The sequence below is a fragment of the Hipposideros armiger genome, unplaced genomic scaffold (genome assembly GCF_001890085.2).
Source record: "Hipposideros armiger isolate ML-2016 unplaced genomic scaffold, ASM189008v1 scaffold_43, whole genome shotgun sequence".
Taxonomy (NCBI): Eukaryota; Metazoa; Chordata; class Mammalia; order Chiroptera; family Hipposideridae; genus Hipposideros; species Hipposideros armiger.
The window spans coordinates 2,750,100-2,775,689 of NW_017731393.1; the positions used below are offsets into that span (position 1 = coordinate 2,750,100).

General features: G+C 50.9%; 1 protein-coding gene across 1 annotated transcript in view; it reads right to left on the minus strand.

The window, feature by feature from the left end:
* The window catches only part of DYNC1H1 (dynein cytoplasmic 1 heavy chain 1), a 71,464-nt gene that overhangs the window by 19,900 nt on the left and 25,974 nt on the right, over positions 1-25,590 (minus strand). The window contains exons 11-43 of the mRNA XM_019639264.1: positions 25,088-25,234; positions 21,685-21,825; positions 21,160-21,336; positions 20,942-21,052; positions 20,737-20,856; positions 19,980-20,219; positions 17,856-18,011; positions 17,608-17,721; positions 17,264-17,374; positions 16,962-17,171; positions 16,661-16,807; positions 16,328-16,494; positions 16,054-16,227; positions 15,301-15,466; positions 15,032-15,220; positions 14,747-14,941; positions 13,881-14,163; positions 13,536-13,636; positions 12,745-12,904; positions 11,498-11,741; positions 11,148-11,331; positions 10,681-10,893; positions 10,215-10,453; positions 9,866-10,022; positions 7,878-8,105; positions 7,222-7,452; positions 6,909-7,049; positions 6,459-6,692; positions 6,164-6,370; positions 5,949-6,070; positions 5,352-5,517; positions 3,252-3,415; positions 1,330-1,459 (exon numbers count right to left, since the gene is read on the minus strand). Coding sequence (XP_019494809.1) covers positions 1,330-1,459; positions 3,252-3,415; positions 5,352-5,517; positions 5,949-6,070; positions 6,164-6,370; positions 6,459-6,692; positions 6,909-7,049; positions 7,222-7,452; positions 7,878-8,105; positions 9,866-10,022; positions 10,215-10,453; positions 10,681-10,893; positions 11,148-11,331; positions 11,498-11,741; positions 12,745-12,904; positions 13,536-13,636; positions 13,881-14,163; positions 14,747-14,941; positions 15,032-15,220; positions 15,301-15,466; positions 16,054-16,227; positions 16,328-16,494; positions 16,661-16,807; positions 16,962-17,171; positions 17,264-17,374; positions 17,608-17,721; positions 17,856-18,011; positions 19,980-20,219; positions 20,737-20,856; positions 20,942-21,052; positions 21,160-21,336; positions 21,685-21,825; positions 25,088-25,234 — 5,769 coding nt within the window. The remainder of the gene's footprint in view (positions 1-1,329; positions 1,460-3,251; positions 3,416-5,351; positions 5,518-5,948; positions 6,071-6,163; positions 6,371-6,458; positions 6,693-6,908; positions 7,050-7,221; positions 7,453-7,877; positions 8,106-9,865; positions 10,023-10,214; positions 10,454-10,680; positions 10,894-11,147; positions 11,332-11,497; positions 11,742-12,744; positions 12,905-13,535; positions 13,637-13,880; positions 14,164-14,746; positions 14,942-15,031; positions 15,221-15,300; positions 15,467-16,053; positions 16,228-16,327; positions 16,495-16,660; positions 16,808-16,961; positions 17,172-17,263; positions 17,375-17,607; positions 17,722-17,855; positions 18,012-19,979; positions 20,220-20,736; positions 20,857-20,941; positions 21,053-21,159; positions 21,337-21,684; positions 21,826-25,087; positions 25,235-25,590) is intronic.

The window sequence follows — 25,590 nt, forward strand, 5'->3', positions numbered from 1 at the left end:
GGAAGAGGGGGTAGTCTTATACGGCGAGTATATAACAAACTCTGTATTTTGAGTGGAAATGTTAGGGGGTCGTCTTATACGCCCAGTTGTCTTATACGCCGGCAAATACGGTAAATAACTGAAGAGCTATACTATGAACACGAGAAAAAAAGCACACTACTGTAGAAGTGTCACTTCCAAACAAACTGACATCAAGAATCAATGTAATCTCACTCCAAATCTCAATGGTGGATGGCAGTGGTTGTTTTGGTGCAACCTGACAAACCAATTCTAAGTTTCGTTTTGAAGAGGAAAGGGCCTCAGTAGCCGAGCTTTCCTAAAGACCCAGGTGTGAGGACCTATCCTAGCACATAGATTTATGGCTGTAATCAAGGCTACATGGCTCAGCACAGGAAGTGACAGATCGATAGAGCAGAGCCTGAAAGAAATCCACGCCTATAGAAGCCTAGTATGACAGAGTGACACTTCAGGGTAAAGGGCCATTCAACAGTGCTGGATAATGGGTGTCCACAGGAAGAAAACTGAAAATGGACTGTAGCTCACTTCATACACAAAATTACTGATGGATTGAAATGATATATCATTAGGAAAAACTGTTTTTCAAAAGACACTATAAAGAGTGAAAAGATAAGCCACTGGGAGATGACAATGCCTATAAATGAAGAAGATTAGTATCTACAGAAATAAACAGAAAATTCTAGCAACACGGAAGAAACCTGCCTTGCTATTTCCTGGCTCCCATGCCTCTGCCTCTGCAGGGCCCCTTTAAGACCCACCGCAAGGGCCAGCTCCACTGGGTTGCTCCCCAGACTGAGCCGCTTCCACCTGCCTCTCCCCTTATAGACCGTGAGCTCCCGAAAGGAAGATTTTACTTAGCCCTGGATCGTGAGTGTACTGAATGAATGCACAGCAAGACCGGAACTTACTAAAACATCCCCATCTCTCAGAGAAAAGGACAACTCACGGCACTTCTGGAAATGTCACCTTGTTTAGTATTTTAGCATGTGAAACATTTTCACACAAATTATTCACAATTACACCATTTTTAGTGTGAGGGAAGTGAAAGCAAAGGGGAAGCAGGCTTCTTTCGCTGCAAACCCGCCAAAGCAACCTCGTCCACTGGTGGGAGCAACCAGCACACGGGAGTAAGCAGCCCACAGTCAGCCAGCCAGGGCCCTGGGGCTTTCCACCTCAAAAGATCAATGGCTGTAAATACGCAGGCCTGCGATCACAGCTCCATTCACAGTGCACTTCAAAACAAAGGGATGTGGTTGGAAGAGGACCCTAACTGAAGGACCGGAGGAAGCTTCGTGTGAACGGCCGCGTTACCTTTGACAGCCAGTTGCTGTACAGGATGGGCCGGCCCATGGCCTTCTCCTTGTCAATGTTGGGGAAGTGCTTCAGAGCGACCACGTCGATGTTCTCGTCCGTCCAACGCCGTTCCTCGTCCCCCACTAGCCTGTCGGGAGAAGAGCAGCACACACCTGAGTCCTGAGGGCGTGGTGACAAACTCCACGTTTGGTGGCTCCTCCAAGGGCTGGAACTGCCTCTACCAGAAACCTTCATTTTCCACGAATGGAAAAATCTAAGAATCTGAACTCAAGATGGCTTAAGCAATCCAAAATGTTAACATGAAATATAAAGACCCTCAGAACTATGGCACCACCACCCTTAAAGAAATCCCCCTAAAAAGGTTCAATCAGATTGATTTAAAAAATGAAAGTTTGGTTAATTTCTAAGCTTGCTTAACATACATGTTCTGAGTAGGGGGCACCCAGGGAACAGAACCAGGACTGCAGGGTCTCCAGCTTTGGAAGCACAGCGGGTGTACAGAAAACCGCAGGGAAGGCAGGTGAGACCGACAGTCTTTGCAGGGTGGGGGCCCTCTGATAGAGGACCGCACACTACACCGAGCAGTCTTCCAGGTGAAGGTCCAGTGAAGGAGCCCACGTACTAAAGCCCACAGAACTGAGACGCACACCTGCTAGGGCTGCACTGGAATCCACACAAAGTTTACTCTGGTATTTTGGAAAATCTGTGATGATTATACTGTAGCTCAAAATTCTTCTTTTAAATTAAACAAAAACAAAAACAAAACCAGAGAGTGAAGGTAGTTCACGTTACAACAAAAGACAATACTTTTAAAGTGAGAGAACCCTAAAACCAGAGCTAGAAATAGGGCTTCCAGGGCTATACCTATTAACTAACTGTTACCAACGACCACACCTGAGATGAGCAGGGGCCAGAGGAGCGTGTCTCGCTGGGACCGTGTCCTATAGACAGGCCAGCTCGGGAAACCCTGGGAGCAAGGGGACCTGCCCTGCCCTCCCCCACTCGGAGTACCTGATTCACAGGCAGAAAATTTTCCCAAATGATTTGCAACAGGAAACTGCGGTGCTCCATTAATACTAAGTCATTGAGGTTTGTTGTTTATTAGTAGTTAAAGCAACAAAAATTTAACTTCTTCTCTCTCACCTAAACTGAGCCTAAAGTTCTGTGAAGGACTACAGTGCTAAAATAAAATAAAATTAAAAACGTAAGAAAGAGGAACAACAAGGCAGGAGCCACGAAAATTAAACAAAGATTGTATGGAACTCAAATGAATGCAAAGAAAAGGTCCTGATTAAAAAAAGTCAACAGTTTTCAAGATTCCTTGAAAGATAAAAAGATTCAACTTTTTCCTGTAACACCTACTGTGGCTCAAAGCACAACCCTGTGACTGGTGCTGAGCACTAGGTACTAGCAACTCTTCTTGCCTTAGGTGCTGGTCATTCAACTAGGAAACGTCAGAGCACACAAGGCAAGACCTGCCACAGTGGCAGGCAGGTAAAGAAGGCCAACGTCCCCGAGATCCAGGTGCAAATCCTGGGTGATGGTCCAGACCGAGGACGAGGAAGAGTGTGTGTGGGGGGGTCTGTACCCAGGTAGTAGTTACAGGGCAGTGCAATTCATCAGCAAACTCTACGCTTTGACAAGGTTATCACAGGTAACTGACTATCTCGTGTGAGTGGTGCCTTGCCCAAGGCCACACAGTAGGTAACCAGTGGTGGGCAGTCACAGGGCACTGGGACCCCATCATATCAGGAGTGGTTGTGATCGAGTCCCAGACACGGGGCTGCCCTCGCCGCCTCCTCTCCCTCCCATCACCCGCACAGCCTGGCTCCCACTGGCCTGGCAGGCCAGCCTCGCACTGACCCTAACTCAGAGGTCGTAAGGAGGGAACCCGGGGCTAGCCGAATCCTGGGTTTTACCTGTCTTGGAAGAGACGGAGTGCTTCATGTGCCCAAATCCGAATGAGGCCTTCCACAGGTAGAGTCTCCAGGGGTCTCAGTGCCTCAAAGATGCCGCGCACCCATCTGGTCATTTCTCGGGGTGAATAGATATAGTGGGGTTGTGTGTCCTGAGTGAATCTTTCCTGTAGGAATTGGAAAAAATGAGCATTACATGTAAATCTCTTAACACATGAAAAGTTTTTTTTTTTTTAAAGAATTTTTATTGGGGAATTGGGGGAAGGGGAACAGGCAAGTTGCTGTCCTTTTGTTCTTCAGTCTAGTTGTGGAGGATGTTGCTTCACTGGCCCAAGTTGGCACCATCATTGCGCTCTTCCCGGGCGAGGCAGATCAGTCGCCGGCTTCTGGACAGCTGCTCACTGCAGCTGCTGGCCGCTCACGCTGGCTGCTGGCTACACACGGCAGTCCATGGCAACCCACTGCAGCAGGGGCTGCAGCCTACACCGTCACCGGCGACTCATGGCAGCCCAGCTCCAGGTTGAGCTGTTGTTCAGCATCTTAGCTGTGGAGGACAGTGTCACTGGCCCTCATATGTGGGATCTGAACCAGGGCCCTCTGGCGTCCCAAGCCATCTCTTAACCAATGCACCACTCAGCCGGCCTGAAAAGTGGTTAAAAGGTCAAATGCTATGTAACATTTTTATATTAAAAGAAATCTAGGGCCGGCCAAGTGGCGCATTGGTTAAGAGTTGGCTTGGGACACCAGCTCTGAGCAGCAGGGCCCTGGTTCCGATCCCACATTAGTTAGGGCCAGTGTTGTCTGCAGCTGTGTTGTCTACAACTAAGATGGTGAACAACAGCTCGACCTGGAGTAGGGCTGCTGTGAGTCGCCGGTGACAGCATAGGCTGTAGCCCCTGCTGCAGTGGGCTGCCGTGAGCTACCATGAGCGGCCGGCAGCCGGCGTGAGCTGCCAAGAGCCGCCGTGAGCAGCCGTCCAATGGCTGGTGACCGATCTGCCTCACCTGGGAAGAGAGCAATGATAATACCAACATGGGACAGTGAAGCGACGTCCTCCACAACTAGACTGAAGAACAAAAGGACAGCAACTTGTCTGTTCCCCTTCCCTGATTCTCCAACGCTGTTCCCCTCCTCCAATTCCCCAATAAAAATCTTAAAGAAAAAAAAAATAATAATCTAGACTCTGGAATATTCGAGGATGAATTAAATGTTGAAACTGTACATCAAGACAACTGTCCAGCAAAATTAGATCCAAGTTACTCATTTTATGTTGAAAAAAAAAAAAAAAACTACAAGAAAATTCTTCTGAAAATATTTTTAAAAATCTAATTCCTAAGTTGAAAGAGAACCTTTCTAAGCATGATTTCAAAAGCAGAAACAATTAAAGAAAAAGATTTATACTGATGACATAAAAAATTCTGTAAGACAAAAACCTACAGTTACATAAAATTAAAAAAACAGTAATACCTTGGTTTGCGAGCATAATTCATTCCGGAAACAAACTACTCGTATTGCAAGACATCGCTCATTTACCACATTAAAATGTATTAAAAATGTTTGCTCCTCTTGCAGAACACTTGCAAACCATGTTACTCGCAATTCAAGGTTTTACTGTACTGAGAAAAATATTTGCAATATATGAAGATGCTCACAAAGCACTTTGTGAGATGAGCATCAACGGAACAACCCCCTCTTCTCTTAAGTGACCCCTTGTTAAAGGGCTAATGTGAGAAGGCTTCACAAAGAAATGCAAATGAAACCACTTCCGTTCACCCAGTGGGCAAAGACCTTTTTAAATATTGTTAAAATGTTAATGAGGATACAGGGAAAGCAGCACTGATGGTGGGAGTGTAACCACTGGACACACACTCACTACAAATACTTCAGGAGAGTAATTAGACGTGCACATTACTGCACATACAGCCCCTGTTTCCTAAAGGAAATTGAGCTGTATATACGTGCAGGGACCAGGACGGCAGGAGTAAGCATGAAAATGCTCGCAGTTGCAGTACCTGAGCTGAGCAATGACTGGGTGACGGACTTTGGAGAAAGGCCCAATCTTTCCACAGAGTTTATGGATGGCTGGGGCGCAGGGCCGCCTACCTGAGACATAGTGTAGAACTCCACCATGGCGGCGGTCAGCGGCTCGGCATACGTGCGCAGCGATGGGATGAGACGCAGCATGGCCCGGTTGAAGGTGCCGTAAATCTGTGTCAGGGAGGCGGGCCCCGGGTAATCCACGTATACCACAGGCACGTGACGCAAGAACCTGTACCAAGACAGCTGGCTCAGCCAATCCTGGGAGGAGCAGTGCGGGTGCAGCGCATCCTGGATCTGGACTTGAGGCTCTGCCTCACCTGAGGCTACACACAACCTGCCCAGGCTGGGTCCGACACATAACGGTAGATGCAAAACATTTGCAAAAGAATCAAGCAAAGTAGGGAAAATAATGTAGGCTTTTCAGCCTCATCTTGGCCTTGCAGACAGGTCTGAGGCACTTCACTACTGCCCAAGAAAATGCTTTTATTTTCAGGTGTGTTTCCTGCTATTACAGCACAGGGCAAGTAACCCAGGAGGGACCTTATGATAAGCAGTATTTTGTTACCTTTTTAGAATTAAACCCAGATTTTTGTCATGCTGTGTTTCAAGCCAGCCTGGAACTGGTGTGCAAGGCCAGTGAAGACTGCGGAGCTGTGTTACCTGTGAGAGAGGGGCTTTCTCCCAGGATCTGTGGGCGGATTACAGGCCCCGACAAACTGGATCCTCTCCAGCTTCACCCAGGTTTGATCTGAGGTTCGGTAAAAGCCCCCGTGCTCCACCATCTGAGGGAAAGCAGGAGTGTCATAGGTCAGGAGCAAATGTGAATAAGAAACGTGGAGCGGGGGACAGCAGGGGGCTCATGGACACAAACAGACCTGTCTGATGAAAGATATGACCCTCTGGGTCCCGTATTTATCCATATCTGGCAAGTTGATTTCATCACAGAACAATACCAGCCACTTGCCAAGTTGAACAGGAGCCAAAACGACCCCGTTAGGTGTGCGCCTGTACTCGCAATAGTGGTCGAAAGTCTTCAGCAGGAGCTCTGGAGTCGTAGCACTTGAGAAGTTCAGACCCACAACCTTTAGACGGAAGGAATGAATCAAGTTATCACAGGGCTGGCCCCGTATTTGACCACTAGAGCCGCTGCCCACCTCCCGGCCCCTTTACCTCCATGTCGGGCAAGGCCCGGAGGGCGCTGAAGAGGGTCATGGTCTTGCCAGAGCCAGGGGGGCCGCACAAGACCAGTGGCTTGTGCTCGGCCAGCCAGGTGTACAAGAGGGCTTCATGGCGGACCGTGTCCAGGGTGGGCACGACGACGTCGGGGGCCGCCACCTTGTGTGTCTCCACTTCAATCTGAGGCACCTTGGCCTGCCACGGCGACCACTCCCCACTAATGGACACCTGCACACAGGGACAGGAAGTGTCACCCTGGGGCCCACGTGCCTCCTCCCTTTCATACAAATCACAACTTTCAAGTTAATCTGAATTCCTTGGATGTGTAAAACCAAAAGGAAATGGAAGGATTTCCACATCCAAGTGCACGCTGACATGGCTTCAGGGTAAATTACACCAACAGGCAGGGACCAAGGGAGGAAGGTGGCGCCCTGGCACACTCACTTCATAATCAATGATGGGGATGTTGGGGGCGGCGGGCAGCGGCACGGTCGTGATCCTTCTGATGTACTCGCCCAGCTCCGCTCTCATTTTCAGCCGACTGTCCCCAGACAAGGACCAGAGAATGGCATAGACCAGATACCGCTGTTGAAAGAGGAAGTAAGGTCTCATTTTGTCAACTTCCAACCACAACACGACAGGCATTTACGGCAGTGCTAGCCTTGAGATCGCGCCCACCAGGTGTTTCTGGATCAGGGCGCCAGGGCACCACTCCCCACCCCACGTGAAGCCGCCCCTCCTGGGGGTCAGGCCCCACCTGCACATAGCGCTCCAGCTGCTCCAGCTGCATGGGGAAGTCAGGGTGGTTGGCGTTGTACTGCGCCACATTGCGGCAGGCCTGGTGCAGCATGGAGAAGAGCGAGCCCAGGCAGCGCAGGCGCGTCAGGTCCATGATGTGCTCCAGCTTGAAGGCGTGCTCCAGCGCCTTGGTGACGAGGCCGTTGGATGTAAAGTATGGCTGCATGATGGTTGCCGCGTCCCTTTGGATCTACAAGAGGAATAAACGGCGCTGAACCGGTCCTTTCAAAAAGCCTGGCGATTTTCATCCCTCCTAACTCTACCCTAGACCCAGGAGCAGATCACATGACCTCTGAAAAATAACTTTGGATTAAAAAATGAAGGAAGACGCTTCAGTGACCAATCCTCATCCCTTCATCCTGGTGGTTCTCAAAAGCCGTACTTCCTGGAAACACTGGTCTCCCCGCTGACATGAAAGGGGCTGCCTTTGCCGGATGTGCAGGGGAAAGCAGGGACCAACTGCAAGCATCCTCTGCATTTCCCACGCGCACCTGTGCGTGGCTGCTGGGATGCCTGGGCTTCCCGATTTAGGAGCTGGTGTGGGGCAAGCCCAGCAAGCAGCGCCTGGCATCGGCAGGGGAGCAGTGGCCACCCCGGACGGCCCGCCCACCCCACCTGCAGCATCGGGGAGGCGGCCTCCTCGCCCTCGGCCTCCTTGCCCTTGCGCCGGCGCTGGGCCTCGTCCTCCCCTTCGTCCAGCGGGATGCTGCGCAGCCGGGCCAGGAAGTTGTTGAAGATCATGTCCGTGCTGAGCACGTCCTCGCTGAACCAGACCATGCCGCAGCGTGACACCGTGGCCAGGGTGGCGTATTTCAGGTCCTGCACTTCAAACATTATTCGTACCTTGAGAGAAAACATGAAGCAGATTGAATCATGCAGGGTTGATAGAAACCTGGATGTTAAAATTCTTTTACCTATGTATACACTGAAAGGGTGAATTAAATCTAACGTTTCTGCACTTAGTTTAACTATAAAAATAGCTGCGGTTCACATGGTTACATCCATCAAGCTCTCTCCACAGGAAACTGGGCGGGACGATATGTGTGCTGGGCCCAGCAATGAGACCGGGACTAACAGGCTCCCTTGGAGTGGGGCCGGCAGTGATCACACACCATGTGGACCCCGGGGTGATACTCCCGACTGGAACCCACTCGGTCCTCTCGCCAGGGCCTTGAGGCAGGCCTGCGGTGTTTCGTCTTACACGTGGGGCTGGATACCTGCCCAGGTTCCACCGCCAGTAGATGGTGGTGCTGAGATTCACACGAGTGCTAATATGCCTTACACCTTGTGTGACAACTGTTCTGACAACAGAATCTACTGGACAATGGGCCAAGAAAAAAGAGCCTGACAAGTCAAATCAAGACGCGTCTGAGTGGTGCATGTTTTCAGAGCGGCACTAAGCATCCATGGCTTGGTTTGAAAGCGATGACAACCACCAATGCTGAGCCTTTGGGATAAAGGCTCATGTCACCAGCTGCTTGGACCACACACCCTGGGGGGGGCGGGGGGGGGTCACGCTCCACCCCCTTCTTGCACACGCACCTCTAGTCCATCAACGAATTCCATCGGCACAAGCTATAAATCCACTAGCCCGTCCCCACGCTGTGCCTGGGGCACCACACAGCCTCCTAAGATCCCTTGCTCCCGGCCTGCCCTCTTCAACTGTCCTAACAGCAGCCAGAGGGGTCTCTGTAAACAAACAGGCTGCGCTACCCCAACCCAGGCTCTCCCTTTGCTCCCGGCTCCCTGCGGGGGCAAGCTCCTGTGGTCACATGGACCCCCAGGCCTGACCTGATCGCCCCGTTTCCTCTGTGGTCTCACCCGCTTCCCTCCCCCAGCTCTCCCCACACCAGCCAACTGCCCGCTTACTGTCCTCTCACACTCCAGGGACACCCAGACCGCTCCTCCTGCGACCTGCCCTTGGTCTGGATGCCCTGAAGCCCACAGGGCTCGCTCCCTCACCCTCAGTCTCTACCGAAAACACCGCCTTCCCAGCGGAGCCTCCAGCAGCCCGTCCTGACAGGGCAGCCTCCATGTCTCACGGTTTTCTCCTCAGCACCATCGCCACCTCTCTTGCTTATCTGTCATCACAGCAGACTATGGGCTCAGGAGAGCGAGGGCATTGTCTGTTTTGGTTACGGCTGAACCCTAGCATCTAGAACAGGGGCTGACACATGACAGCAGTCCCCAAGTGCTGGGTCAGAGGATGACGCAAATCCACGCAGGCCTGCCCACACTCCGACCTGTTAGGACCTGGACCAAATGCTTATTCCCAGGGGGCAGCCCTGAGGTTTCCATATCTAAATTCCTCATTCTGCCCTTCCCAGATGTACAGTAACTTCAGAAATACTAACTACAACCCCACCTTACAGGGTTGTAGGGGGGCTTAATATTCAATAGTGGAAAGTTATTAATAAATCCTATGGAAATATCTCACTAGCCATGGGGACAGAAAAACTGTATAGAGACCCTGACTGACTGAAAACTGTCTGCACAGCTGCTTGCTCCCCTCTGGAGCCTGGCACCTCGTCTCCTGACTGCACTCGGCGGGCCCATGAACTTAGACTGCTGGCTGGGTCCCGACACCCAGGAAGGGCACTTACGTTGGGAGGGAGGCTGAGGCGCTCTCCGTTTGGCAGAGTTAGCAGCTTGTTGTCATCCAGCACCGAGTTCAAGTTCTCAACCCACTCAGGGTCCACGTCACCGTCAAAGACAATCCACTGGCGCTTCTGCAGCTCACCCCTCACGTTGTCTATGATCCTGTGGGGGAGGGTTTAAGTCGCTGCTGACTGACTCAAGACGGTAAGATTTAATAGCCCGCCCTAGAAGGGCTTCTCAGGTGGTTTTTAGATTTGCTCAGACTTTGGTTGGAAAAGTAACACACTATTGTACAAGCCCAGCACACCCAAGTCCACATTCACCGAAAGCCAACACGAATCACAGTGAACTTACTTTCTCAGCACATGAGTGAACAGCCCATCCGTCCATTCCCTGGTGTTGGGGTCCAGGGTTCCGTAGAGGTGGTCTTTGCTGATAGCCTTGGGGTCGATGATGTGGGCCACACCCTCCACGCCCTCGAGTCTCTCCAGAGCCTTCAGAAGAACGCGCCAGGCCATGCTCTTCCCGCTGCCCGAGGGCCCCACCATCATCAGGCCGTGGTTAATCTGAGTGATCTGATAGAGCTGGAGAACCTGCGGCCGAAAGGACCAGAATCACAACCACACAAAGAATGGCTAAGGCTCCTTGGCCACATCCCATGTCAACAAGCAAGAAACGTGCACTATGAACTCTTAACGGCAAGTACCGGAATTTTTTCAGAGACAGAGTTCTATCAAATGTAATTTCCTCCTGGTGCCCGCGGTCATTATCTTGTAGCCAGCGGGCCTGTGGGGGCTGCAGCCAACAGAACTCCTGTTACCTTTTCAACCCACATTCCGCCAACTTCTTCTCCATCTCCATATGTCAAGTACATTTCCTGACACACTTTCTTCAGCTCCTCTCGAAGTGCAGTCATCTCACCGCGGTGATACTGGACTCCAGGGAACACGTCCGACAGGAGACTGAAGAGCAGCGGGATGTCTTCTGCCACCAGCTTGGGCACCATCGTCTCACAGACGCTCTGTATCAGAATCTATGTGGGGAAAAGGGGGCTGAGGGCTGAGGGCTGAGGGCAGGGGGCCGGCTTGCAGAAGGTACGTCGTACCACATGCCCGCCCACCCGCCAAGTGAATAGTGTGACCGAGCACACACCCACACGGACTCACTCAATCTACTGTGCAAATATTAGTCTCTGCTATTCACTCCAGTGCGTGTGAGTTGCAGTGAGAAGGCTCAAGGCATGACTTAGATGTCTGCAAGGTGTATTTAAAAAGCATGCATACAGACCTCTTGTTCAGGCAGGTTTTCTGCAATTTCTCCTTCATCGACTACTTCGCCTCGTTCTTCCTTCTCCCGCTTTATCTTCTGAATTCTCTCCCTCTTCACATTACCTGCACTCACTAGCACACTCTTCAGAGCTCGAAGACCAAAGTCATAATGACTTTGAGAAGAGAGCTGCTCATCACATAGCCTAGAAGAGAAAAGGTTTTCTTAAAAAAGGTATGCTTTAAGCAACAATAGCATCAAGTGTCAAGAAATCAGAGGATACTTTGAAAGACGTGTCATAGTTAGAGATCGATTTTCGACGGGCACATTTAACGTGGTAGAAACGTGACGCTGACAGCAAGTTTACTCACTTGAAGAACGGGACGATCTTGTTGGCAAGGATCTCAGCAGTGCGGAAGCCCTGTGAGTACAGCATGACCTGGGCGATCAGCTGCCTGTCGGGCTTGGTCATGGCCAAGCTCCGGAACAGCTTCTTCAGGTTGTCTGGAAGGTTTGACCTGCCCGCGTAGCCGGGGTTCATGGTGATGAAGATGGCCATGTCTGGGCTCACCTTGACTTGTTTGTTCAGCAGCTCACAAGTAATGGGGGCAGAGGCTGAAATCGGATGGAGGCATTAAGACTCATGATGTTCAAAAACCTATTTTAAAAATCTTTCTAAAATGACCCAGCACCCATTTCCCAGCTGGCCTTGCAGCCCCGAGCCCAGGACTGCAGGGGATTGGTGTGATGGCCGTCCAGTAGGCACTCACCAGGCAGGGCCATCCTGCCCCGGCAGACCCATTTCCACATCCCTCACCTGCACGGAAGTGTCCGACTGTGTAACAGATGAAGTCACCAGGGGCAGGAAGCTCCCCTATCATGACACGTATTGTGTCATGAGTTCAATACAAGGCTACAAATGCAGTCAGTCCAATGAATGTAGTTGCAGAAATGAGAAATCAACGCCGTAACACAAATGACGGGCTTAGTTAGATCATGAAAACTACCCTTTCCTAGGATCATTAGAAAACAACTCTGAGCCACTTAGAGGTATAATCTTTCTCCATAAGAGAATATTGCTACTCCTTTTGTTTTATTTGGGTCTGGGTAATTGGTAGACAAGTTACTATTATTGAGGAGTAAAAGGAAACAAACTATCCAACATGGATCCAGCCATCAATGGAAGGAGTCCCTTCCTCCAGCACCCCACCTGCCTCCACCTCACGCCTGTGGTGACCGAGGATTCATTCCCATAGCTGCATGGAAGGGCTCAAGCCAAACAGGTGGCTCGGAAAGCTGGCTCTCGTAGGAGGCGGAGGGAGCACGGGGGGCCCACACCAGTCCCACCCTCATTTCGGGGCAGGTGCTGTGTGTGTGGGAGGGGGACGACACAGGACCCCGGGCTGCCCGGAAAGACCGCTCAGGGATGAGGACAAACTTCCGGTGCGGTGTCACCCCGGCTGCCCCTTGCATCTTCACTCAGGACCCACCACCATGCCGGCCAGTCAGCCGGGGAGCTAAATGACCTGCGCGCTCATTTCTAAGCAAGAAGTGGCCACAGTGCCCCATGGGATTTCCCTCCATCCCCAGAGCAGCCGCTAGAGCAGAGGGCTCTTACCCCTGTCGAGGTTGGGGTTGGAGTGCTCGCGCAGCGCCTCCTGGATGCACTGCACCTGCTGGGACACGGCCGACAGCATCCGCTCCTCCAGCCGGTTGAACTCATCAAAGCAGCCCCATGCGCCCACTTGGCAAAGCCCCACGAAGATCCGCCCCATCGCCTGAAACGGACAAAGAGCAGCTAAAGCCACCTGCCTCGGCACTGACTTCACAGGGCTCCAATCCTGGCTCGGGCCATTTGTACGCCCGCCCTTGGGCAAGTCTCATCTTGGAACCCACGCCTGCCCATCTCTGAAGTGGGCATAATAACCCCCACCCAGGTGGCTGTGAAGATGAAATCAGTCACAGGTGAGGCGAGGGGACACGTCTACACATAGCAAGTGCTTCAGAAACAGTGACTTAGCTACAGATGCAGCACATCACACTTTTCCTCCTGTGCCCCAAATCTAATGACAAAGCCGCTATTTTTATCCTATCACTTTTGTTGATTATAAAAATCTTTTCTATTAACATTTGTTTATTCCCAGGTGCAGGCACTAAGCATTTCTTTAACAAACTGCCCTTTAGGAAAAATGGCATGGTACACTAAAGGGGTCACTGAGAACATGAAGCCCAAGCCAAGGCCGAAGCACATACGATGGACACTGCGCACAGCTCCAAAGGACACCTGGCCCCAGAGGAGCAGAAGGCCACACTGCGACAAGGACAGTGGCTCAGGGGAGGATGCTCGCTGTTCCCCACCTGACCTTCTCAGGCTGTGAGGTTTGGGGTGGATCCCACAAAGCTCCTCACCTGGAAATCAAAGGTTTCATCGCAGTTGAAAACTAGAACAAAGCGTCCAAGCTGATGACCAAGAGCTTTGACAGACTCGGTCTTCCCAGTCCCAGCGGGCCCTGTCACACGAAGAAAATAAGTCAGTACCTGAGTCTAGGACTCAGCTAAGAGCATAGATGCAGCACCGAGAGAATCGTACAAGGCAGTTCATTTAAAAAATCAACACAGATATCATTAATGCAAACAAATTTATAGTTCTTAGAATGCAGCAGCCATGTAGTTAAGAAATATATTTAAATATTTAATCCCCGAGAAGGGTATTTGCTGTCAGACTGCACCTGTCAAGTTTGGGGAGGAACTCACCAAAGGGGGACCCGCCCAGCCTGGCCTCCAGGGCCTGTGTCATGGTCAAGTAGCAGCGATCGGTGAGGGGGGTCTGCACCAACTTGTCCTGAACGCCCAGGTACTCAAAGCCGTAGTTGAACTTGGCATTCGCCATCTGGATGGACAACTGCTGCAGCACATCCGTCTGCTTCGGGTCAAAGTAAAACCGCATCTGGCTGAGCCACTCGAATGACTTGCTGTTGTCGATCTTGCTTCTCATCAAGGACCTTGTCACATCTCTCTGGTGAACCAGCTCTGTAATCTGAAGAAAGGCCCCGTGAGTTTATCATGAACTCGAGCACTGCAGTGCCTTCAGTGGGTTTGCGGATTATTAGATTTCAAAGGAGAGCCTAGGATTTTCCTTACTGCACTTCAAGTTGTAAATTCACTTTCAGAAATGCTGTTTGTGCAGTGCAATTAATTAATTAAATAGCCTCAAGAGCTGCAGCAAACCCCAAACCACCTCACTAAGTAAAAGCTGCAACGAACATAAGACATCGTGGTGGGACAACTGTCTGTCCTAACAGGCTCTGTGCGCGGGGTGCAAAGCGCGGGGAGCCGGGCCGAACTCACCGCCCCTTTGGGAAGACGATGATGAGACTGAAAGGTCTGGACCAGTGTCACCACTCCCTTCTTACCAAGATGTATAACTTCTGTGTTGCACCAAGATTATCCTTTCACAGGAACAGAGCCAGATACCACCCCACTCCCCCCGCCCCCCAGGCCTATCCATGCCAGCTACTTTTCTTTCTAACACCAATGAGAATACTTCCCAAGTGTGATTTCACCGCTGCGCCGCAGGCACAAGGGCCTATGCAGAGGAATGAGCCGGGCACGGGACTCACCAAGTGCTCCAGCTTCCGCCTTCGGAGTGGGGGCTGCTCCATGAGGACCGAGTCCGCCAGCACGTTGAGTGTGACCTCCACGTTGCTGAGCACGGAGTGCAAGGGCGCCGCATCGCCGCTTCCGCTGATGCCGCTCAGAGCCGACTCCACGTTTTCAGACCAGGCTATCTGGGCTGACAAGACCACAAGCTGGGCCTGGAAGAAACAAGACCCAAAGGGTCACTACAGAGGTCAGCAGTACCTTCCTCGTTAGCCCGACCCACACTTCCTTCTATAATACATTACCTGATATTTGTCAATCCAAGTGATGTAGGTGTTTGGGTCAATTGAAGTTGCTTTACCAAAAATTTCAACTTCGGTAACAGACTCAGCCAGAAGCTTAGCCAGAGTGACTCTCATCTCCTTTTCCACCAGCGTGAGCCACTCATTGATTTTGGGATGCTCGGTAATCGACACAGGAGTTTTAAACATAACCTGAAATAAAGAAAATTTAAGAATTACGATGTGCAAAAATGGGAGAGACATTTTCAAGGTTACAAACATAATTTAACTACCTCCTCTCCTTCACGGGATGAAATGCCCAAGACGACAGAGTTATCCTCGTTCAGAATGATGCTCGAAACTCCAGCAAACATTTTCTTGAAGTGTTTCTGTAATTTAGCTACATTCTTGCTGTTTCCAATGATTTCAAGCAAATCTTCATCGCCCACAAAATAGAACCTAGAATTAAAACAGCATTCCAGTTGCTAAAGTGTTATGTACACACAAATAGGGTGGACCCAAGGCCAAACTTAAACTCGTAGAAGGCCTAGTGGATGGGGTGGTGGTGGACAATCCCCAGCCAGATTCGGGTCACATCCAGATTTCTTCCAGCCCCAGCAAGACACACACAGTTATTAACAAGACACTGAAGAGGAAGTCAGTAAATTTCACGTCATTCACCTTATTTCATGAATTCATTTTTTAAAAACCTGTGTGATTTATGCTAAGCAAACTATCCAAAAAGGAAGAGATGCCTCTTAGGAAATATCAGAGCTAAATTTTTAAGAGATGCAAGCTGCCTCGGAGGGTGGATGAGGTTTTAAATGAAGCTTCATAAACGAATCCAAGGTAGAAAATGAAGAATTACCCATTAGAATCAGAAACCAGTGCATGAAAAGGAAAAGGTATTCGTTACATGGATTATATGTAACAAGACCCTCGCTGTCAAAAGTGACCACCATACAGGCCCAGAAGGGAGACAGAAGGGCTGGAAGACAGCACAACTGAAGTGACGTCATTTCGGTGCAGGTCAAAACAACTCTCACCTGGGGAAAGACGACCGCTCCCTTTCCAGGTATTCTCCCAGGGCTTTCTGGATCTTTCCCAGCAAGTCTGCCAATCTCTCCAGAGACCTCTGCACCCCCTGGATGTTGAGAACATCCATAACAAGGGGAGACTTGGAGACTTTTTTCATCAGCGCCAAAAACTCCGTGCTGATACTAGAAATCAAATCAAAGCCGAGGTTAGCCTGTGTGAGAAGGGGCACCCACCCATCTCTCCGTCAGCTCCGTGCCCCCTCGTGCCCCCTGTCTGGCCCACCTCTGGAACCGCTGGGTTTCCACGGGCAGCAGGTGCTTGATGTCCGCACTGCCCGTAAAGATGCCTTCCAGGTAGACCCAGCGCCTCTGCACGTCAATCCACACGTCAAACAGAGCCATGATGCGATTTAGCTTGTCCTCCCAGCTCAGGGCGTCCTCTTCGAAAACCTAGTGTGCACACAGGGGGAAGAGCGCAGCTGCTAACCGTCCCTCGCAGAGCAGACAGCCCATGTTTTAAGTCACGGGCTCTGCTGACTGTCAGTCAGAAGGCATTTCAGTGACAGTGCCAGGGAAGGCTCTGGTCAGGGAGGGAAGGCTTCCCCAACACCGGTACCTTGTAGTAGGGTGAGAGCTTCATGGCGGAGACACTGTTGATGTGCTCTTTGACCTTGTTGAAGAGGTCGTCCCAGCCGCGAATCAGGCGACACTTGTTCTGATAGTTCACCAGATCTAATTCATAAGTATTCCATACTTCTCTTATCTGAATTGAAACCAGAGAGAGGGCATTCACCAGCCGCACAGGCGACACGTTATGGGGACAAAAAGCAGCACCGACGGCCCGGTGTTTGTAGCTCAGATCAGGGCCACAGCCTGCGATGTGCCTGAAAGTGGCCGCCAGCCCACCCTTCATTTACCTGCTTCAGGAACTCCTCCAGGGCCATCTCCCCCTGTGCCACGAGCAGCACATCCTTGACCACAGCTTCATTCTTCTGCAAGTCCACGTCCCAGATCTGGCCCAGGGTTAGCTCCGAGACCACCCAGTTCACGTGCAGCCTCTTCATCAGCTGTTTCCAGTGGCGGTCTTTCAGGGCTTCAGATTTCAGCTCGATTACCAGCATGTTGATCTGTGGGGAGAGGACGCAGGTCATGGAGCAGCGTGTTTCTGTGGAGCAGCTGCGTTTCTGTGGACACCACACTGCAGCACCTCCTCACCTACCTTCAGGTAACCTTTCAGAAGCCTCTGGACAAACTCATAGGACGCGTACTGCCGTAATCGTGCAGGGAAGTTTTTCAGCTGGTTCAAGAGGCCGTCTAAATTTTGTCGAAGCTGGCAAGAGAGACCCAAGACAATACTGAGTTGGCCAACATTCTTTTAAAGGTTTTTAAAAAAGGTTTTAAAAGGAATTTTACGATAGGCTGGATGAATAATGTAAATGACACGCAGGACCGTTACATGACACTTTGTGAACTCACAACACTGTTCCTTGTTTGCTGTTTCTAAGAACGGTCTGAAACTTCACACACAATGATACAACAAACACCTCCTTTAATGGGACATACCTTCCGGGGCTGCACTGAGACCCACGGCTGCTCCTTCATCTGATCAATCTGCTCCCAGACCTTAGACAGTTCTGACCAAACACCTTTGAGGTCCTGTAACTCTTCTAAGGCCACCTGTGATTAAGAATAGTAAGCCCTTCAACTTTGGAAACAAAAATCATCTCGGAGTCTGGCAGGGCCCGTGAGATGGCCCAGATCATGGGCAGCATCAGGCAAGGAGCCGCCCCCCGCCCCCCAGCGGTTCACACCTGGACGCGCTCTTCACTGCCGCTGAGCAGTCCCGTGTCCGTCAACTCCAGGGCCTCCTTGGCCTTCGCGCACTTCTCCCGGTCATCCTTCAGCCTGCCGAACTTTCCCTCATATATGGTGAGAGCCTGAAGCGCCTCCTCTGGGCGGAGATTGCCCTGCAAGCAGTCAAAGCACAGAGCACTGCATCTGGGTCTCAGGGCAGATGCACACTGGCTGGGAGATGGTGCAGGGGGCCTGCTGGAAGTCTGGAAACTCGGGAGGGCGTGAACATGCTTACATATGTAAACATTCAACAAGAGGGACTCCTCTGACTTGTGCACATCACTGAGTGTAACTCTCCTTCCGTATTTGACATAAATAAACACAAGAAGGTGGGGCGCCTCTCAATTCAGCCATCGTCTCACTAAGTGCCTTGAGAGATGGGCAGAGGACAGTGAGAACAGATGATCTGGGGGCTGGCCGAGAGGCTCAGCTGGTTAAGAGCACGAGCTCTGAGCAACAGGGTCACTGGTTCAATTCCCACATAGGCCAGTGAGCTACGCCTGAGCTGAGCTGCCAACAGGTGGCAGGATGACTCAGCTGGTGAGAGCATGTGCTCCTAACAACAAGGTTTCTAGTTTGACTCCCACATGGGTTGGTGGGCTATGTCTACCCGCAACTAAGATTGAACATGGCACATTGAGCTAAGTGGCTGCAAGCTGCTGATGGGCAGCTGGATGGCAACTGGACTTGAAGCTGAGCTAGCTGCGCCCTCCACAACTAAGATTGAAGGACAACAACTTGGCTGTTCCCCTTCCCCAATAAAAAAATCTTAAAAAACAAAAACAAAAACAGCCCAGACGATCTGCGGGGCCGCGCCGTTGGGGACTGCCAGCCACACCGTCCCTGACACACGCAGTTCTTACATCAGTTACTAAGTGACAAAGAGAGCACTGTCCTTGTAGAGAAGACCGCTACTTCAGCATTATCACTATGTACATCCCTCCTTTCCACTTTACTGACTTTTGAGTATGACTATATGGACTAGCCATTAGAATTTTAACTCTAACACATTACTAGCAAGGTGAAGCAATAAAAGATATTCCAGTTTGGGTGACCAGAATCTTGTCTCCTGATCAATATTGACTCCCCTATGAAAGCTAGCATGCTGCAGAACCCACAGCACTGGCATTAGTAAACGCAGAGCCTTCTTAAAACAAGGGCCCCTGGAACCAAAATTAAACACAGAGAAGGACATGTGGGCCCAGCAGCAGCCAGAGCTGAGGGCAGGACAAGCCCTGACCAGTAGACGGTGGGAGGCCAAATCTGCCACCAGGCCTGGTATGGAAAACCCACATCCTCAAACTACAAAGCCAGATTAACACACACAAGAATTTAACATCCTTCTCCCTTACTTGTCTATGTTTACATACGTCTAAATAAAGATTTGAACTATGCCCCATTAACCAGGTATGCCATTCCCTGCTTGTCAGAGCCTCACACTCAATGTCCCCTCTGCCTGCCCCCACCCCCACCCCACATCCTTCAGGCCATCTGCATTACTTGCCAGCCCCTCCGCGACACAGCAGTTAAGTCTACCACTAACACCCCTTCCGCCCGGCCCTCACCCTTCCCCAGGGCACGTATCACCATGACTCAAAATACACATTTTCCTCACCCATTTTTATTATCTGTCTCTCCCACTGGAGTGTAACTCCACGAGGTGGGGGCTCCTGTCATTTTTGTTCACGGCTGTATCCCCGCTGCCTAGAATAGTCGTTCGATAAATACTGGGATGAACCCAGAGAACCAGATGAACCCAGAGAACCAGATTCTGAGTACACGTTTAATAACCGTAACGATGACGACAGACAACCTGTCCCCAACAGAGCAGGACTGGGGCTTGGCTTGCATCCACGAGTAAGTCCCATTTTTGAGTACGCCTCAGTAAGACGACGACTTCAGACAGAAAATCTTTACTCTAAACCATCTCCTAACTTAGGGGGCTGTCATGACGGGTTCTGGGTAAACAGATGTCTAAGTTGCATTCCCATTTTCAAATACAAGCTCTGTGAGCTCTGCTTTTTAATTATTAACTCGTCGCCATTCGAAAGCTAAGCCACTGCACGGCTGCCGAGACTCACTGTGACGGGCTTGGTCTTCTCCCAGTCAGTCAGCAGGTCAGTGGTGCGGCTTTCCACGGCCCGGTCCTCCTGCACGATCTTCAGCTGCAGGTTCGCCACCTGCTGCTGAATGGCAGAGTCCTTCCGCCGCATGATGTCATTGAAGGCACCCCACTCCCCCTCGATGTTGTCGATGTAGAGCCAGGAAGGCGGGAATTGGAACCTCTGCTTCTCCAGCAGGCGCTGACCGTTGCGGTAGAGCTTTGAGAGTTAAAGAATAAACACAATTTTTTTCTTCAGTAACAACAGAAATTGCTATCGGTGTCCCATGCAAGACTATAGCTACCAAATACAGAACATCGATAGACTCTCTAGTCCAGAAACCTCCTGTCCCGAGCGCTGTGGTCAGAGGCAGCGAGCTGAGAGCCGGCCCGGCCAGGCCTCACTGCTCTAGTTGTATCCAGAAGGCTCTGGAGAGGAGCTATGCACACCACAGCCACGCTCACCCCCAACTGCAAACGGCAAAAAGGAAATCGACGTTTGCAGTGATTTCAAGATCAATAACTAAAGTGAAAGATCTTAAAAGATAAAAGCAGTGGTCCTCAGACCCTGGTGTGCATAGGAAGAACCTGCAGAGGTGATATTAATAAAACGCAGATGCCCAGGATGCCAGCACCTGCCCTTGAACGAGCATGTCGATTGGGTGGTTACGAGAGGTAACCTGTGGGAGGTGCCTACAGGGGGGACAGCGAGAACTGTCACTCCTCCTAGAACTCACCTCAACCTGTTTCTCAAACTGCTTGATTTTCCGTTTCAAAGACTGCACATAGGTGATGAAGGTCACGGCGTCCGAGGTGCTGGCCGTGTCCACCGAGTGCTGCTCCAGCTCCTGGCGAGACTGTCCAGAGAGAGCACGAAAGTTCACCTCCGAGCCGTGGTTTGCCAGCAGCCTCATCACGCTGCCCAAACCTGCCTCGTCTCACCTTGGAGATCTGGGAATGGAATTCTGTCATGTTCGAGCCAAGCATCTGCCCAAATTTGCTGAGAACCTCCTTATGCCAAGAGTCATACTTCAAGTTCACCTTCGATTGCACCTGCAGGTGAGTGAGCACATGGCAACAGAGGGTCACTTCTTTCCTGCTGGCTGTTTACACTTCAACTTCCTGAGCAAGACAACCTCTCATAAGACAGCAGAGCTCACCTTGCCGTAATCTATGACGACGGGCCCAAACTCTTTCTTGGTTTCCGCGTTGTCGAAAGTTCCTCTGGCCTTCCGTATCTGAACCAAGAGGGCTTGCCATTTGTTGAGATCTTCCCCGAGTCTGTTATAGATGTTTTCAGCTTGCATGTCCCATAAGCACTGATACTGAAGCCAAACCTACAGAGGAAGGACACAAATGACAGGGTTTGCTTTTGTTTTTGTAGAACATTTATATATTCGTATTCTGTTAAAAAGGTTCGTGTTCACTGATCATCGTTAGAAAAATTCTCACTTCAGATTCTCAGAATTTTTGTACCAAAAAGGAATAAAATTTACAATTTTCCAAAATGATGGTTAATAGCTCAGATTTGTCCTACTGTTCACTTGCTTTAAAATAACAATTATTATCCAGTGACTCATAATACATACAGTCAAGACCTTTTAGTTCCACATCCATTGTGTCTCATTCTCTGAAGTGTCTAAAATACACTACATAGCGTACTGAGTGAAATGAGGGCCTCTCACCTTGACATACTGCTCGACTTCAGTTACGATGCCCATGACTGCAGAATAAGACTCCTCCAGGGCCACGGGGCCATCAGGCATCCGTGTCAGAGCATTCCGATAGAATTTCTCTTCTTCACTCAATTCATAGTGCACGCCCACCTAACCGAGCAAAGCCGGAGATGAAAGCGAATGGTGAGTACACAGGTGTTATTCTCAGAGTCACCTTCCACTTATTAAATGAACTCAAAGAACAGCCCCCAATAAAAATGGCACGTAATGGTAACACCCACTTACCCTCGTCACAAGTAACCTGAGGCCTACTTAGATTTAACTCATCAAGCCGACCACAAGCTAGAGGATGTGGCTTCCCCGCTGGCACGTGCTCACACCCAGCCTAAGGAGCAGAGCATGGTGCCCAGAGCAGACTCTCAGAGGTCTGAACCTCTCATCTGAGAGGTGATGTCTGAGAACGTGACACACCATGGCCAAAGATTTACACCCACCTGGATGATGGGCCCACAGCATCATTTGTTCAACAATCTGAGTGCCTGTTATGTGCCAGGCACTGTTGTAGGTACAAGAAACAGACAACAATCTCTTCACATTGACTTACATGTTATGGGAAGAGAGAGTCAATTAAGGGAAATGCAAAACATCCAGAAAAAGTACAGTGGAGACAAAGCAGGAACGAGGGCAGGAAGTGCAGGGTGGGGGTGGCTGTATTTTAAATAGGGAGTCAGGGAAGGCCTCACCGAGGAGGTGACATCTGAGCAGAGACTAGGACGAGGGGGGGAGGGAGGGAGCCACGTGAGTATTTGCCACCAGGGGTTCTGAGCAGAGATCAGAAAGCGCGAAGGCCCAGGGGCAAGCGTCTGCCTGGCAGGTGTGAGGACGAGGAAGAGTCCAGAGCGGCCGAAGAGCCAGTGAGGAGACAAGCAGGAGCTGAAGTCAGAGGCCGGAAGCAGGCTACGCGGGGCCCAGCAGCCAGGGACAGGCTCTGAAAAGAGCGCCGCATACGACTTCAGACTTACTCTGGCTGCTGTGTGGAAAATTGATTTTCGGGGGCTAGGCAGACACAGAAACCAATCAAGAGGGAATTCTAATCATCCAAGTGAGGGATGATAGTACCTTAGCAGTGAATGTGGTAAGAGGTCAATCATGGGCCAGCCGAGTGGCGCGATGGTTAAGAACTGGCTTGGGACGCCAGAGGGCCCCCGTTCAGATCCCACATATGCGGGCCAGTGACACTGCCCTCTACAGCTAAGATGCTGAACAACAGCTCAACCTGGAGCTGGGCTGTTGTGAGTCGCCGGCGACGGCATAGGCTGCAGCCCCTGCTGCAGTGGGTTGCCATGGGCTACCGTGTGTAGCCAGCAGCCAGCGTGAGCAGCCAGCAGCCGCAGTGAGCGGCCGTCCAGAAGCTGGCGACTGATCTGCCTCACCCGGGAAGAGCGCAATGATGGTGCCAACTTGGGCCAGTGAAGCTGCGTCCTCCACAATTAGTTGGAAGAACAAAAGGACAGCAACTTGTCTGTTCCTCTTCCCACAATTCCCCAGCGCTGTTCCCATCCCCCCAATTCCCCAATTTAAAAAAAAAAGCAATCAATCACGGTGAATCTTGATGGCAGAGACAATGGAAGTCAAGGATGACGCCACAATTTTTGGCCTGAGTGGGTTGAAGGGATGGGAAAGTAAAGAGTGGGAAGGGGCAAGCTTGAGGGAGGGGATTGGAGACACATTCACTTTGATGGTCTCTCAGACGGTCACGTGGAGATGCCAAGGAGGCAGCTGGAGACAGGTCTGGAGTTTAGAGTCAAGGCCAGGCTGGAGATGTGAACAGGAGCTGTCGGCACACAGCTGGTATTGCAAGTTGACAGACTGGATGAGACACAGTGCTCGGGGGTGGAGAGGGCACTGAACAGTTAGAGGCCAGGAAGAGGGAGAGCCAGAGAGCGGGCAGTAAAGGAGGCTGGCCAGTGGCGGGGGAGGAGACCAGAGGAGCCGAGGGAAAACAGTGGATCGAGGAGGGAGGTGGAGGGGGGCACACACTCTGTGGAAGCTGTAGCTAACAGTTCTCCAGGGCTGAGGAGCCACATGCCAGAAGGGGGGAGCCCCGGTGACACTGAGCAGACAGTGCTGGCGGAGCAGTGGGCACACGCCTAAGGGGCAGGGGCCAGAGCAGCCGTCTACTACCAAGAGAAGCAGAGAAATTAGATGGCTGCAGGGGGGCAGTCAAGTCTATTTGCTGACATGAAGAGTCAGACGAGAGGGAAGAACTGAGGGACAGAGTGAGGGGGATGGGATCAGTGCACAACAGAGGGGCTGGCTGCAGTTCATTACATGTGGAGATGAACAAGAGAACAATGCAGAGAAACATGGCAGCGGGCTCAGGGCAGGACAGGTGTGACCAGAAACGTCCTGAAGCTGGCACAGGCTCCTCGAGGGGCAGGAACCACTCACAGCTCCGTTCTGATTGGCTGGACACTCCACGTTCTGGGCTAAGCACTGCCAAGAGGCAAGCCACGGGCAGATGCTACCTCAGAAACATCTGAAAGGAACTGAGACTATGTTCCAAGCAGAGATGCAATCCTAACAGGATCGCTATTCTCTAGAAGGACCTGTTAAAGCAGAGGTTGTGGAATCGTTCGTGTGAAAACCACTGGTCCTGTTTAGAAGTAATGTTCCCTAGACGCCAGGGACTAAACGGTCTTGAGTATTCCTTTTGCTCTAAAAGTATATTAATAGAATATGTTTTTGGGTTGTCAGGAAAGTCATGACACATTTTTGCATTGAAAAACATAGAAAAATACGTCATGACTTTCCTAACGACCCAATATATATGGGATCTTCTTTAAAAAAAACCCCCAAAAACATAAAACAGTGGGGGGCATGAGGGGAAAGAAAAATAAAACAAAATTGGCCACAGGTTGATAAAAAAAAAAAAGTGGGGTGAGGTGAACTCACAATTCCCTCTACTTTTGTGTATGTGTACAATTTTCCATAATTAAAAGTGTAGGGGCCGGCCGAGTGGCTCAGTTGGTTAAGAGAGAGCTCTGAGCAACACAGCGGTTCGATGCCTGGCCTGAGCTGAGATGCCGCTGAGCTGCCAACAGGTGGCAGGATGGCTCAGCTAGTGAAAAAAATAAATAAATAAAAGTGTGTGTGTTGGTGGGGGGGAGAAGCAGGAATTAAAATTCCTAAAGAAGTTCATGGAGGGGAATGCTAAGAGACACTGAGACCAGAGCTGCAAACACAGCTATTTGGGAAAGTAACTACTGGAAAAAAATGTCCGGTCGCACAGCTTCTGGATTTCCTGTGATGCTGAGCCTCAAGTACGGGGTGTGACACGACGCAGCCAGAGCTTCATTTAAAGTGGCTGGCAGAGGGAGTCACGCAGCCCAGGGGCGGGGGAAAGGCTCACCTGGTACCTCTGACTCTGGATCCTAGGGAGAGACAGCACAATCATCTTCCAGGCGAACATCTCCTGATACAGCTTGTACCTGCATTCTTCAATTGGCGGGTTCAAGTAGATGACCTGATTGGTTATTCTGAGCTCATGAACGACATTCTGCAAAGAAGGGTGCATGTCTTACTCAGCAATTCTATTCCAACAAAATGGTTTGGATGTATAACACTTTTTAAACTATGAAACGACTTCAGTCTGAAGCACAAGTCTGTCATTTCTATGTACAGTCTCATGGTTGTATCTGTGGCCCTCGCGGGGGTGAGGAGTCAGACAGCAGCACTGCTGGGTCCCTCTCGTGGCCCCTGTGCCTGGGGGAGCAACAAGGCACCATCTGATCCGATGTGCACGGCGATCCCGACATGATGTCCCCGAGACCCGAGAGCCCTGGGCCACTGCTGCAGTGACAGGAGGCTGCACTGGCTGTCACACAGGCCACGCGCGCGCCGGGTATGTGTGTG